At 44.4% G+C, this 15,028-nt stretch overlaps 1 protein-coding gene across 1 annotated transcript in view; it reads left to right on the top strand.

Moving 5' to 3' along the window:
- The window catches only part of PHIP (PHIP subunit of CUL4-Ring ligase complex), a 293,959-nt gene that overhangs the window by 215,020 nt on the left and 63,911 nt on the right, over positions 1-15,028 (top strand). The window contains exon 24 of the mRNA XM_084623628.1: positions 2,713-2,832. Coding sequence (XP_084479754.1) covers positions 2,713-2,832 — 120 coding nt within the window. The remainder of the gene's footprint in view (positions 1-2,712; positions 2,833-15,028) is intronic.

Raw genomic sequence — 15,028 nt, 5'->3', positions numbered from 1 at the left:
TCACATGAACAACTTGGAACTGAGAGCTATCAGACTGGCTTTTATGGCATTCCTTCTCATACTCTGAAACACCCACAGTACAGATTGTGACAGGCAACATGTCGTCGATGCACTAAACAAACAGGGAGGCGCTTGATCATCTCCCCTCTGTCTGGAGGTGTTCAAGTTCCAAGAACAGTCCCATTGGCAAGGAGTGACTCTGATAGCTCTACACCTACCAGGGCTCAGCAATGACCTGGCGGACTTTCTGGGCAGGAATGTGGTAACCAGCCACAACTGGTCACCGTGGAAATATTTTGTTGATGGGAACTCCCACCATAGACCTCTTCACCATGGCAGATAATGCCAAATGCAGGGATTTCTGCTCCATGGGCAGTATAAGCCCCAGCTCCCTTTCTAGCACCTTTCTACTTCAGTGGTCTTGTATGCCTTCCCACTGATCACTCTGATCCCTAAGAGCATATCCAAGATCAAATGGGACAGAGCTACAGTCATCATGATACTGCCCTGCTGGCTGAGACGATTTTGGCTGTTGGATCTCCTGCATTTGTCCAGCCAGTCCCCCACCCCCAATATGACTTCCCACCTGCCTTGAAATGCTGTCTCAGAACTAGGGACAAATATTGCATCTGGACCCAGAATGATGCTTGGTGGCCTGAATGTTGGCTTATTGAGCAAGACACACAAAGACTGCTCCCGGCAGGTCCAGAAGATCCTTTTACAGAATGGCAAATATTTTCCATATGAGCAGCTCAAACAATGTGAATCCAACTCAGATCCTAGACCAAAGATTCTGGACTATATGCTGCCTTTATTTTCCTTAAAATTCATCTGGAAGTCATATCAGCATGTCTCGCTCTGATACAGTCATACTCAGTCTTTTCATACCCTACAGTGTTGAAATTCCTCAAGGACCTTCTCCCTACCTTCCCTCAGACTAGGGACCCTACTCCCACATTGTAGTGTAGCAAAGCCTGGAGTCGCCATTTGTGTCATCAGTAGAATGTTCATTATACCACCTCACCATCAAGATCGTCTTTCTGATAGCCATCACATCAGCATGGAGAGTCAGTGAACTGCAAGTTCTCATGACTGGGCTGGGATATATATCCTTCCACAGGAACAAAGTGGTGATGAAACCAGACCCTAAATTCATCCCCACAGTGGTCTCAGAATTCACCTAAGCCAGTCTGTCACCTTACCATTCTTCTCAAAGCCGCACTCATCACCAGGAGAAAAGAAGCTTTATATTCTGGATGTTACTGGGGCCCTGCTATATGACATAAACAAGACTTTCAGAGTTTCTCCCTGTCTCTTTGTGGCCATATCCAGTACATCAAAAGGCCAAGCTATCTCACCCCTGAGAATCTCAAAGAGAATTATTCAGTGCATTTTTACCTACTTACTATCTGTTGTATGGCAAGGCTCTCCCTGCAAACACTCCACCTGGGGCATAGGCAGCATCTTCAGCCTGCTTTAGAACTATACTGGTAGCTGAGATCTGTAAGGTAGCCACATGGAGCAACTCAATGACCTTGGTGAAATGCTGTGCATTTGACATGGCTGCCAGAGCAGATGTTGCATATGGAAGAGCAGTACTTCAATCCATGTTTGACTAATACAACTGAGACTCTTCACTCGCATCCAGGGAGGATTCTTCTTGACTGTCACCTGGAGTGGGACTTATACTAATACCATACTCGAACAAGAAAGTACAGTTATTTACCCTACAATAATTGAAGTTCTTCAAGATGTTGTAGCCCCACGACCCACCTTCCATCCTTATTTTTCGGAGTCCTCAGCTACATAGGCTTTAAAATGTGAGAGAACTGAGGGGAAGGTCATAGCCGCTCCACTCTCTATGCGCTCGTATGGGAGGCTCTGCTGGACGTTACTTTTAAAATAAAAAAAATGAAAAATTCAGTCTCCCAATGCATGGATCACATTCACACCTAGAGTAGGATCCACACTTACTACAACATTTCAAAGAACCACAGTTACTGTAGGTTTCAGAGTAGCAGCCGTGTTAGTCTGTAACTAATTGAACTTCCTAATGTGTATACATTATAGACAGGGCTGGTTGCACTGTCTATTATTTTGGCAACCTTTTCTTTGAGAAGCTTTAACACCTCCATACTTTGAAGTGGGCACTTAAAATTGGCAGGGGGAGTGGTATTTGTGTCAGGGATGTGTTTTTTGCTATTCCCATGAAAATGTATCCTAATTTGGCCTGCTTAGTAAAAACTTGCTAGAGCTTCACCTTTAAAATCTCCAAAGATCAGTCACCACTGGATCTTTAATAGTGTTCTTTTAACATAGGGGTTTTTTGCAATAGAATATAGAATTTGGGAAATTTCAATTGCTTATCTCTTAACCCTCAAAACTTGTCATATGGCTGGACGCTAATAAATTCGTACTTTATGTACATCAGTCAAATGTTGTTTGGTAAAAGAAAGTACCTGTATTAAATTCAAGTTTCATTATAAAAAGTCTCATTTCACTGCTGCACTATAAAATTACCCTAAACTTTTCAATAGCATTTCTAATCTGGTTATGTCATTTATTTTCCTTTTTATGATAAAAATCAATCATTTTCACAAAAATCGAGTTGAGACTTTGACAAAAATAATAATATATTTTGGGGACAAATTGTGAGTTTTGGTAAAGGGTGAATTATTCTTATTAATGTATTATTGTGTGCATTTTCTTTAGAGGTTGGCTGTAGGAGTTTTGGCAGAAAATGGCTTGACGTTGGAAGAATGGCTGCCTTCAGCATGGATTACAGATACTATTCCTCGTCGGTGTCCGTTTGTGCCACAAATGGGTGATGAGGTATTCTTGTTTTTCTCAAGATTCTTGCTTTCCATTTCCAGTTTTTCAACTTTTTTACATAACTTTTTTAGAAATGTATGTTAATTATTTTCGTCATTATTTTTCTGAACATTTTGGATTGATTAAAACACCCTTTAGAGCTTAATTTTAATCAAGCCAAGAGTACTTTCTTTCAGAATGAAAGTTTCTCTGTCAGCACGTTCTACCTTTCCACTGCGCCCTTCAAAATCTTCTAAATGCTGTGTCACATTTGGGCTATCCCTTTTCTTTTTCCACACTATTGTGATGGGGTTTTTTATTGCACTGTATTTCTCCTGTGCCTTTCCTCATCTCTGTTACTTCAATGGGGTATATGCCCCGTATACTAAAGTGAGAAGTAAAGCAGGAAGAACTGAAAATACTAGTTAATTCACACAACTATGACATAGTTGGCATCACTGAGACTTGGTGGGATTATACACACGACTAGAATATTGGTATAGAAAGGTACAGCTTGCTCAGGTAGGGGAAAAGCGGGGAGGCGTTGCCTTATATATCAAAAATGTATAAACTTGGACTGAGGTTAGATGGAAATAGGAGACAGACTTGTTGAAAGTCTCTGGGTAAGGATAAAAGAGGTAAAAAAGCAAGGGTGATATCATGGTAGGGGTCTACTACACCGAACCAGGAAGAAGAGGTGGATGAGGTTTTTTAAATAACTAACAAAATCATCCAAAGCACAGGACTTGGTGGTGATGGGGAACTTCAACTACCCAGATATCTGTTGGGAAAATAACACAGCAGGGCACAGATTATCCAACAAATTCTTGGAATATATTGGAGACAATTTTTTATTTTAGAAGATGGAGAAAGCTTCTAGGGGAGAGGCTGTTTAGATTTAATTTTGACAAATAGGGAGGAACTGGTTAAGAATTTGAAAGTGGATCATGAAGTGATAGAGTTCATGATTCTAAGGAATGGTAACAGGGTAAACAGCACAATAAAGATAATGGATTTCAAAAAGGCAGAGTTTAGCAACTCAGGGAGTTCAGGAGAGTTGGCAGTCTTTCAAAGAGACATTATTAAGGACACAAGAGCAAACTATCATTGCATAGGAAAGATAGGAAGTATGGCAAGAGACTGCCCTGGCTTAACCAGGAAATCTTCAGTGATCTCAAATTCACAAAAGTCCTCCAAAAAGTGGAAACTCGGTCAAATTAGAAAGGATGAATGTAAACAAATTACACAAGTATATAGAGACAAAATTAGAAAGGCCAAGGCACAAAACGAGATCAAACTAGCTGGAGATGTAAAGGATAACAAGAAAACATTCTACAAATACATTAGAAGTAAGAGGAGGACTAAGGACAGAGTATGCCCATTACTTAATGAGGGGGGAAAAACAATAACAGAAAATGTGGAAATGGCAGAAGTGCTAAACGACTTCTTTGTTTCAGTTTTCACCAAACAGGATAGTAGCGATTGGATGTCTAACATAGTGAATGATAGTGAAAATGAGGTAGGATCAGAGGCTAAAATAGGGAAAGAACAAGTAAAAAATTACTTTGACAAGTTAGATGTCTTGGTCACCAGGTCCTGATGAAATAAATTCTAGATTACTCAAGGAGGTGACTGAGGAGATATGAGCCATTAGCAGTTATCTTCGAAAAGTCGTGGAAGATGGGATAGATTCCAGAGCATTGGAAAAGGGCATATAGTGCCAATATATAAAAAGGGAAATAAGGACAACCTGGGGAATTACAGACCACTCAACTTGGCATCAGTACCCAGAAAGATAATGGAGCAAATAAGTAAGCAATCAATTTCCATAAACATCTAGAAGATAATAAGGTAATGACATATCCATGCTGACTGATACTTAAGAGAAAATCATTCTCAAACCAGCCTAATAGCGATCTTTGACAGGGTAACAAGCCTTGTGGGTGGGGGGAAGTGGTAGATGTCTTATATATTGACTTTAGTAAGGCTTTTGATACGATCTTGCATGACCTTCTCATAAAAAGCTAGGGAGATGCAAGCTAGATGGAGCTACTATAAGGTGGGTGCATAACTGGTGGGAAAACCATTCCCAGGGAGTAGTTACTAGTAGTTCACAGTCAAGTGGGGTCCCACAGGCATCAGTTTGGGTCCAGTTTTGTTGAATATCGTCATCAAATGATTTAGATAATGGCATAGAGAGTACACTTATATAGTTTGTGGATGATACCAAGCTGGGAGGAGTTGCAAGTGCTTTAGAGAATACGTTTTAAATTGAAAGTGATCTGGACAAACTGGAGAAATGGTCTGAAGTCAATAGGATAAAATTCAATAAGGACAAATGCAATATATTCCTCTTATGAAGAACAATCAGTTGCACACATACATAATGGGAAATGACTGCCTGGGAAGGAGTACTGCAGTAAGGTATAGCGGGTCATACTGGATCACAGGCTAAACATGAGTCAACAGTGTAATACTGTTGCAAAAAAGCAAATGTCATTCTGGCATGGAGTGTTGTAAGCAAGCCATGAAAAGTAATTCTTCCACTGTACTCCGTGCTGATTAGGCCTGAACTGGAGTAGTGTCCAGTTCTGGGTGCCACATTTCAGGAAAGATGTGGACAAATTGGAGAAAGTCCAGAGAAGAGCAACTAACATGATTAAAGGTCTAGAAAACATGACCTGTGAGGGAAGATTGAATAAATTGGGTTGTTTAGTCTGGAGAAGAGAAGACCAAGAGGGGACATGATAACAGTTTTGAAGTACACAAAATGTTGTTACAAGGAGGAGGGAGAAAAATTGTTTACCTTAACCTCTGAGGATAGGACAAAAAGCAGTGGGCTTAAATTGCAGCAAGGGCGGTTTAGGTTGGACATTGGGAAAAACTTCCTGACCATCAGGGTGGTTAAGCACTGGAATAAATTGCCCAGGAAGATTGTGGAATCTCCATCATTGGAGATTTGTAGACAAAAACCTGTCAGGAATGATCTAGATAATACTTAGTCCTACCAAGAGTTCAGGGGACTGAACTAGATGACCTCTCGAGGTTCCTTCCAGTCCTACAATTCTGTGATTCAGTAGTTCAATTCCAAAAATGACAGATACATAAAACAATTTGTTTTTTAATTTATAAAATGTGCTTAGTACAATATATTGGGTGCATGAACAATACTTAATATAATGTATGGCTTGAAAATCCAAGTCAAAAACAAGATTTTATGTACCCCGTCTTCCACAATCAATGACACACGAATTCACCCCTCAGGAAAAAGCCACAGGAAATAGTTGGACCATACACTATAATCTGTACAGGCCTAAATCTTCAAAGAGCTAAGCATTTTTGGATAGGTGTTGAGCACCCAGAGTGCTGAACTGAGTTCCCACACAGATTATCAACTTCAGTTTTCATTGAGAGCCTCTGTGGAGGTGATCTGCTCCTCACAGAATCAAATCCAAGATGAACAAGTCTGGTCACTGGTGCCATCTAGGTATTGTAGGGTTGTCAGTGATATGCCTGTACCATACTCTTAAGAGTCTTTAGCACCTACTAGTATTGACATGTTTCATAAAAATCTCACATTTGGCCAGACAAAGCAGATGTTGCACTGTATACAGGGAATACTTAGGCATGCTCTCATCAGTCTGTTGTTCAGAAGAACCTTGACATTAATGAAGTTGACAATGCCACCTAGTCTGTACCTGGAAACATACGAATTGTTGCACCAAAAGAGAAGTACCAGTAATACATCTAGTCCAGAAGCATATCGCTGACAATGATTGTTCCCATATGTGTCCGAGTGGGTGCAAGAAATTCCACAGCTGGATAATTATTTTATTATAAGCACGGCTGGTAACATCACCTATTAAGGTTGCTCAACACTTCCCTAAGGCTCCATTTTCTGTTGCTTATGACTTTGACATAGATTAATTATTTGGGCTGAAATTTTCCATACTGGGTGTCTGCCCTAGGCTGTGTTTTGGAAAATTTCAGCCAAAACAATTTAGTATGTGTCTACACTGCAGTGCAAGCTTGGGCTCATATCCACCTTTCATCTACACATAATTATGTCTGACTCAGGCCAGCAAACCCTCCATGCACAGGCCCCAGGACCCCATCAGTGTGGGGAGAGATTTGAACCTGAGTCCGACAGGCTCAAATTTTGCAGCATGGATGCAGCTCTGGCCATGCCTCCCATACTGGGGCCTGAGAGTTCACCAATGCTGTCCCACAATCCCATGGGCCTTTCTATCCCAAGGCCAGATGACTCCTAAGAAATGGAAGTGCTCCCTCTGGTTCAAGTACAGCTGCTCAGAATTTAGCCCTTCCTTTTTATTCTGACTACTGAACTGTAAGCAGTGTGAACCTTCTCTTATGTTTATAATGGCCACCAACACAAAGAAGTCCTTTGCCAAGTGCACTGCTAGCTGGTCATGAGAGCACAATCAGATTTTAGTTAAACTCTCGTGTGAGGCAAGCAAACAATTTGACTTCAGCAAGAATTCCAGTAATGACCATGCATACAAGGAAATAGTGAAGAAGCTGCCAGCTTTGTGGATGTACGAGACCAGTGCAGAGAGTGGATTAAGCATCCCAAGAACAACTACTGGAAAACTAGGGATGAGAACCACACCTCTGGAAACTCACCATCATCCTGCCCATTTTATGAGGAGTTTGACCATGTGCTGGGAATGGCACCAAGTACTGAGCCATCAGCACTTCATGACAGTCTGGTTAGAAGAGATGGTGACCTTCTGACCCTGGAATCCAGTTTGATACTGGACGGGAGCAAGCACCCGATGAGGCTGTTGAAGTGACTCTCATGCTCAGAGCAGTCTCCCAGGATGCTTTGCTACTGGAGCAGCTGCAGCACATCTTAGGTCTCTACTCAGAGGACCTTTTTGATGGCTCTTCGGAGGAGCAGCCCCTTGTAGAACTAGCAGCAGAAACACACGAAGCAGAAGTAGCCCCTCAACCTGGTGAGTTTCTGGTTCCATGTTTGTTGTTGTTATACAGGTAGGAGGAATTTCTGCTTTATGACCCAATGCAAAATTTATTACAAGCTGAGGGCAGCAGCATGTATCTGCCAGTGGCAAATGGAATGCCAGCACCTTAGCAGCACCACGTGGAATTCAAAATGGAAACCAGGAAGCGCAAACATCAATGAAACAAGCATTTAAAATTTAATTTTTACTAGAAACTTGCACATTCTTACCTTTACCACTCCAGCACATCTTTGTAAGAACCATATATTGCCTTCCCTTTTAGTATGCCATGCTATACAAATTAGTCCCCCCACAGTGTAACGAGCTGCATGTAAATGGTAAACTATCTGGTGGGGAAGTTAAATGTAGTCCATGGGCAATGGACTCTATGTCCAAAGTACAGCTGGGGGAATGTATATACACCAGAAATGTGTCGGGGGTGGGGGAAATGGCTGTGTAGTTTTTTGAGAGTCTGTGGTGTTGTATGTTTGCAAGTGGTCACTGGGTAGTTGAGGTCAGAGCAGCACGCATCGGACGCTGCAGGGAAGCAATAATCCATGTGGATGCTAACACAGCATCCTGTTGATTTTCCCCCCATGAATTTTGGCCCAGTCCCAGTGCTGTTAGCTGCAAACTTTTCCCATAGTAGGGAATTCAAGAGAGGTAGTCAAATTTCAGGAAAATGAGTACTTTCCAGTTCCAGCTCTGTAGATCACCAGCCCACTCCATAGATGTGCATTCAGTCACCATAACTTGGAAAACCTCTGTGGCATACACAGCTGGCTTGCTGCTGGCAGCTTGGAATAAAATGTCCCTTTGACATTTTGGAACCTTTAGACTTGTGATGTCCTCCAGAAGGTGGAATCCCTGAAAGGATAGAGAGGGCTTAGTTAGTAAGCTGTCACTTCCCTGCCCACAAATCAAGGTCGTCTGCAATTTTTAAACAGAAAAATTTTAACTTACCATTGTTTCTGCATCGTTTCACTGTGATTCAGTTGTGTTAATACAGCTTTAGGGAACTGAAACGTTCCTCTCAGAACGTTCAGTTTTGAAAAGTATCATTTCTGGGCCTTGAGATTCCACAAGCCGCTTTTGCCTGCAGAAACTTGTTTTAAAGTACAGACACAATAATGCTGTCAAGGTTCCTCCCCCACTCTGAACTCTAGGGTACAGATGTGGGGACCTGCATGAAAAACCTCCTAAGCTTATCTTTACCAGCTTAGGTCAAAACTTCCCCAAGGTACAAAATATTCCACCCGTTGTCCTTGGACTGGCCGCTACCACCACCAAACTAATACTGGTTACTGGGGAAGAGCTGTTTGGACGCGTCCTTCCCCCCAAAATACTTCCCAAAACCTTGCACCCCACTTCCTGGACAAGGTTTGGTAAAAAGCCTCACCAATTTGCCTAGGTGACTACAGACCCAGACCCTTGGATCTTAAGAACAATGAACAATCCTCCCAACACTTGCACCCCCCCTTTCCTGGGAAATGTTGGATAAAAAGCCTCACCAATTTGCATAGGTGACCACAAACCCAAACCCTTGGATCTGAGAACAATGAAAAAGCATTCAGTTTCTTACAAGAAGACTTTTAATAAAAATAGAAGTAAATAGAAATGAAGAAATCCCCCCTGTAAAATCAGGATGGTAGATATCTTACAGGGTAATTAGATTCAAAAACATAGAGAACCCCTCTAGGCAAAACCTTAAGTTACAAAAAAGATACACAGACAGAAATAGTTATTCTATTCAGCACAATTCTTTTCTCAGCCATTTAAAGAAATCATAATCTAACACATACCTAGCTAGATTACTTACTAAAAGTTCTAAGACTCCATTCCTGGTCTATCCCCAACAAAGACTGAATATAGACAGAATAAAGACTGAACATAGACACCTATGCAGAAACCAGCATACAGACAGACACACAGACCCTTTGTTTCTCTCCCTCCTCCCAGCTTTTGAAAGTATCTTGTCTCCTCATTGGTCATTTTGGTCAGGTGCCAGCGAGGTTACCTTTAGCTTCTTAACCCTTTACAGGTGAGAGGAGCTTTCCCCTGGCCAGGAGGAATTTCAAAGGGGTTTACCCTTCCCTTTATATTTATGACAAATGCACTGTTCGATTCTACTCTTAGGCCTTTCTGCCTCTTCACCTTGACAGTGTGAGTGCAGTCAGGCAGACCCCTGGGATGCAGAACTGTCACAGTCCAGTCCCAGCAGAAGTGTTTCTGTGATGAACTTATGGTGAACGTTCTGGACAGGGACAACAAGCAGGTGCAATACCAGAAGGAGAAGGATTCATGGCAAGTGGAAAGGCACAGACAGGCTACAGAGTAAGAGGACAGAATTGCAGTGCAGTGCAGTTTCTAGAGCAGGAACATTGACTGAGAGAGGAAGATAGAGCACAGCAGAAAGACCTGTTTGAGAGACTGGTTTATGCTTATGACCCCAAGAGTACAGGCTCCTGCCGAGCCTGCACCATGCCCTGAGTCCCCTCCATGGGACCATGGGCTGCAAAGCAGAAACAGTTTGGACAATTGCATAGTTTGGGTGGCCCATGCAACCAAATCTTAACAGCAGCTGGGCAGGGCAAATCTACCATGTGCAATCCTCTAACCTTGTGCTGAGCCATCTCCTGTGCAGGCCTCCCACCCCTGTGCAGCGGTGCCAAGAGCACACTAAACATGAAAGAAAGGGAAAGGAGGCCACAGGACATGCAACCTAAGGGGATTTATTTGTTGTCACGGTGTTCCCTATTTAATGTTTGGTTTATGCACTTGGTTTTATTAATGGTTTTGGAGTTGGGTTATTATTGATGTGTCAGTGGTAGCTGGCCTCCGTGGCAGTGGTTTAATCTATTTTTGTGTTTATTTTATTAAGAATGTCTATTTCTATCACTGCATCACACATATAGTGTGTATTTTAAATAATAAAGATAAACGCATGATAAGGAACAGCTGGGAAGTTGTATTCGAACATAAGTATTCAATAATTTTCTCTACGTCAATCCCTGCTGTAAATCCACAGTTCTTGCCACACTTCCCTGTCCCCAGTTCATAATCAGTCATGTCACCTGTAAGTACAGCGCATAGTAGTCAACCTCCTACCCAGTTCATAATCAGTTATGTCACCTATAAGTTACAATGCTTGGCAATCAGCCCTCCCCATTTTGTTGCATGATGGCAGTATCTCATTTACTGTAAACATTGTACAAGCACATTCATAAATATACTATTCTCCCTCTTCCATTGGCCTGTGCAAGCCCATAACGTGGGAGCACAGAGCATCCCTGATTTGTGTTGCCCAGACGCATCCTGCTCCAGCTGTGATAGGCACGCTTTCTGGTATAGTGTACCGATTCAGCGATCCATTACTGTTTTGGATCCATTCGGGAAAATGGCTCACCTTTGGCTTCACAGTAATGCAGACAGCATTGATGAATACTGGAATCCTAACAGGTCTTCAGACAGCGCCAGCTGAATATCAGTTTGCTGAACCCACCTTCAGCAACCATTCTGCATCTTCTGACAGTGTGATTAAACATTGTTTTGCCAGGTATTCTGGTATGGTTTCATAAGGCAAGGCAAAAGGGGGGTATGTAGAGTCCTCCAAAATCACAGTGGGGACAGAAACTTCATTTATGACAGTGTCGTTTGGTGGCAATAGTGTTGCATCTTGTCCATGGATGTAGACTCCCAATAGTTGGAAAACCCTGGCATCATGAACTTTCCTAGTGCAGTCAATGTTGGCATCCATAAAGTGGCCTCTGGGATCCACAAGAGTCTGCATAACGGTGGAGTAGTAACCTTTGCTGTTTATGTTCTCATGCTCCTTGAGGAGGGCAAACTATGGGCACATGAGTCACATCAGTGCCCCCACCGTAGTTTGGAAACTCCATTCTCTCAAAAGTAGTAATTACTTTAGGGATATTGTATGCCAGGGATCAGCAACCTTTGGCACGCGGCCCATCAGGGAAATCTGCTGGCGGGCTGGGATGATTTGTTTACCTGCAGCGTCCACAGGTTCGGCCAGTTGCAGCTCCCACTGGCCACAGTTCGCTGTTCCAGGCCAGTGGGGGCTGCAGGAAGCAGCATGGGCTGAGGGATGCGCTGGCTGCCGAGGGATTTGCAAAGAGTCTGTGACAAGGAGCTGGGGGAGGTGAGGACACTGAGATGGGGTGAGAAACCCAGGAACTAAGACTGGGAATGGGAGCCAGTGGGCTCAGGGGAAGGGGGAAACAGGAAGCCAAGCAGGGGGAGGATATTGGTATTGGCTAGGCAAGGAAATTGGGAACAAGGGAGTGGGGAAGATTAGGAGTGGCTGAAAGTGGGGGAGACTGGGACTGGAATGGGGAGTCTAAAGAGGAGACAGTGGAACTCCCTGGGAAAGGGGACTGGGATCAGAAGCCTGAGACATGGGATTGGCTAGGTGAGTAGAGTGGGGCTGGGGCTGAGGAGCGAGTGGTGGGGTAGAGACAGGACTGGGACAAGTACAGGTTGTAGAGGATGAGGCAGAAAGAGTCAAACTTGGGGTAGGGGGAGGTCTGGGCAGAAGAGTCTGTGAGTACACTAGAGTACACTTCTCTCCAGAGCCTGTAATGGCCAAAGATCCTAGGGTTTTATCATTCCTTTGCTGTCAGCCAATGTCAGCTCAAGTGGCAGAGTTATGTGCAGTGTATGTAAAGGTTCCAGCCCTCCAGATAACCCATGTGGATGTCAGTAAAATATCACATTATGGAATTTGTTTTTTTCACTTTGCTTAAAAACAAACAAACAAAAAACCCTAGAACTGCACACAAAAAACTACACTAAGGGTATGTCTACACTACGGAATAAGGTCAAATTTATAGAAGTCGGTTTTTTAGAAATCGGTTTTATATATTCGAGTGTGTGTGTCCCCACAGAAAATGCTCTAAGTGCATTAAATGCATTAACTCGGCGGAGTGCTTCCACAGTACCGAGGCTAGAGTCGACTTCCGGAGCATTGCACTGCGGATAGCTATCCCACAGTTCCCGCAGTCTCCGCTGCCCATTGGAATTCTGGGTTGAGATCCCAATGCCTGATGAGGCTAAAACATTGTCGCGGGTGGTTCTGGGTACATATCGTCAGGCCCTCGTTCCCTCCCTCCCTCCGTGAAAGCAAGGGCAGACAATCGTTTCGCGCCTTTTTTCCTGAGTTACCTGTGCAGACGCCATACCACGGCAAGCATGGAGCCCGCTCAGGTAACCGTCACCCTATGTCTCCTGGGTGCTGGCAGACGCGGTACGGCTTTGCTACACAGTAGCAGCAACCCATTGCCTTCTGGCAGCAGACGGTGCAATATGACTGGTAGCCGTCCTCGTCGTGTCCGAGATGCTCCTGGCCACGTCGGCTGGGAGCGCCTGGGCAGACATGGGCGCAGGGACTAAATTTGGAGTGACTTGACCAGGTCATTCTCTTTAGTCCTGCAGTCAGTCCTATTGAACCGTCTTATGGTGAGCGGGCAGGCGATACGGATTGCTAGCAGTCGTACTGTACCATCTTCTGCCGGGCAGGCAAGAGATGAGGATGGCTAGCAGTCGTATTGTACCATCTTCTGCCAGGCAGGCAAGAGATGAAGATGGCTAGCAGTCGTACTGTACCATCTTCTGCAGAGCAGCCATAAGATGTGGATGGCATGCAGTCCTTCTGCACCGTCTGCTGCCAGCCAAAGATGTAAAAGATAGATGGAGTGGATCAAAACAAGAAATAGACCAGATTTGTTTTGTACTCATTTGCCTCCTCCCCTGTCTAGGGGACTCATTCCTCTGGGTCACACTGCAGTCACTCACAGAGAAGGTGCAGCGAGGTAAATCTAGCCATGTATCAATCAGAGGCCAGGCTAACCTCCTCGTTCCAATAAGAACAATAACTTAGGTGCACCATTTCTTATTGGAACCCTCCGTGAAGTCCTGCCTGAAATACTCCTTCATGTAGAGACACCCCCTTTGTTGATTTTAGCTCCCTGAAGCCAACCCTGTAAGCCGTGTCATCAGTCGCCCCTCCCTCCGTCAGAGCAACGGCAGACAATCGTTCCACACCTTTTTTCTGTGCGGACGCCATACCAAGGCAAGCATGGAGGCCGCTCAGCTCACTTTGGCAATTAGGAGCACATTAAACACCACACGCATTATCCAGCAGTATATGCAGCACCAGAACCGGGCAAAGCGCTACTGGGCGAGGAGGCAACGTCAGCGCGGTCACGTGAGTGATCAGGACATAGACACAGATTTTTCTGAAAGCATGGGCCCTGCCAATGCATGCATCATGGTGCTAATGGGGCAGGTTCATGCTGTGGAACGCCGATTCTGGGCTCGGGAAACAAGCACAGACTGGTGGGACCGCATAGTGTTGCAGGTCTGGGACGATTCCCAGTGGCTGCGAAACTTTCGCATGCGTAAGGGCACTTTCATGGAACTTTGTGACTTGCTTTCCCCTGCCCTGAGGCGCATGAATACCAAGATGAGAGCAGCCCTCACAGTTGAGAAGCGAGTGGCGATAGCCCTGTGGAAGCTTGCAACGCCAGACAGCTACCGGTCAGTTGGGAATCAATTTGCAGTGGGCGAATCTACTGTTGGGGCTGCTGTGATGCAAGTAGCCCACGCAATCAAAGATCTGCTGATATCAAGGGTAGTGACCCTGGGAAATGTGCAGGTCATAGTGGATGGCTTTGCTGCAATGGGATTCCCTAACTGTGGTGGGGCCATAGATGGAACCCATATCCCTATCTTGGCACCGGAGCACCAAGCCGCCGAGTACATAAACCGCAAGGGGTACTTTTCAATAGTGCTGCAAGCTCTGGTGGATCACAAGGGACGTTTCACCAACATCAACGTGGGATGGCCGGGAAAGGTACATGACGCTCGCATCTTCAGGAACTCTGGTCTGTTTCAAAAGCTGCAGGAAGGGACTTTATTCCCAGACCAGAAAATAACTGTTGGGGATGTTGAAATGCCTATATGTATCCTTGGGGACCCAGCCTACCCCTTAATGCCATGGCTCATGAAGCCGTACACAGGCAGCCTGGACAGTAGTCAGGAGCTGTTCAACTACAGGCTGAGCAAGTGCAGAATGGTGGTAGAATGTGCATTTGGACGTTTAAAGGCACGCTGACGCAGTTTACTGACTCGCTTAGACCTCAGTGAAACCAATATTCCCACTGTTATTACTGCTTGCTGTGTGCTCCGCAATATCTGTGAGAGTAAGGGGGAGACGT

The sequence above is a fragment of the Lepidochelys olivacea genome (assembly GCF_965140295.1).
Source record: "Lepidochelys olivacea isolate rLepOli2 genome assembly, chromosome: 3".
Classification (NCBI taxonomy): domain Eukaryota; kingdom Metazoa; phylum Chordata; order Testudines; family Cheloniidae; genus Lepidochelys; species Lepidochelys olivacea.
The sequence above is the reverse complement of the archived record's forward strand: the minus strand, read 5'-3'. Positions and strand labels throughout refer to the sequence as shown.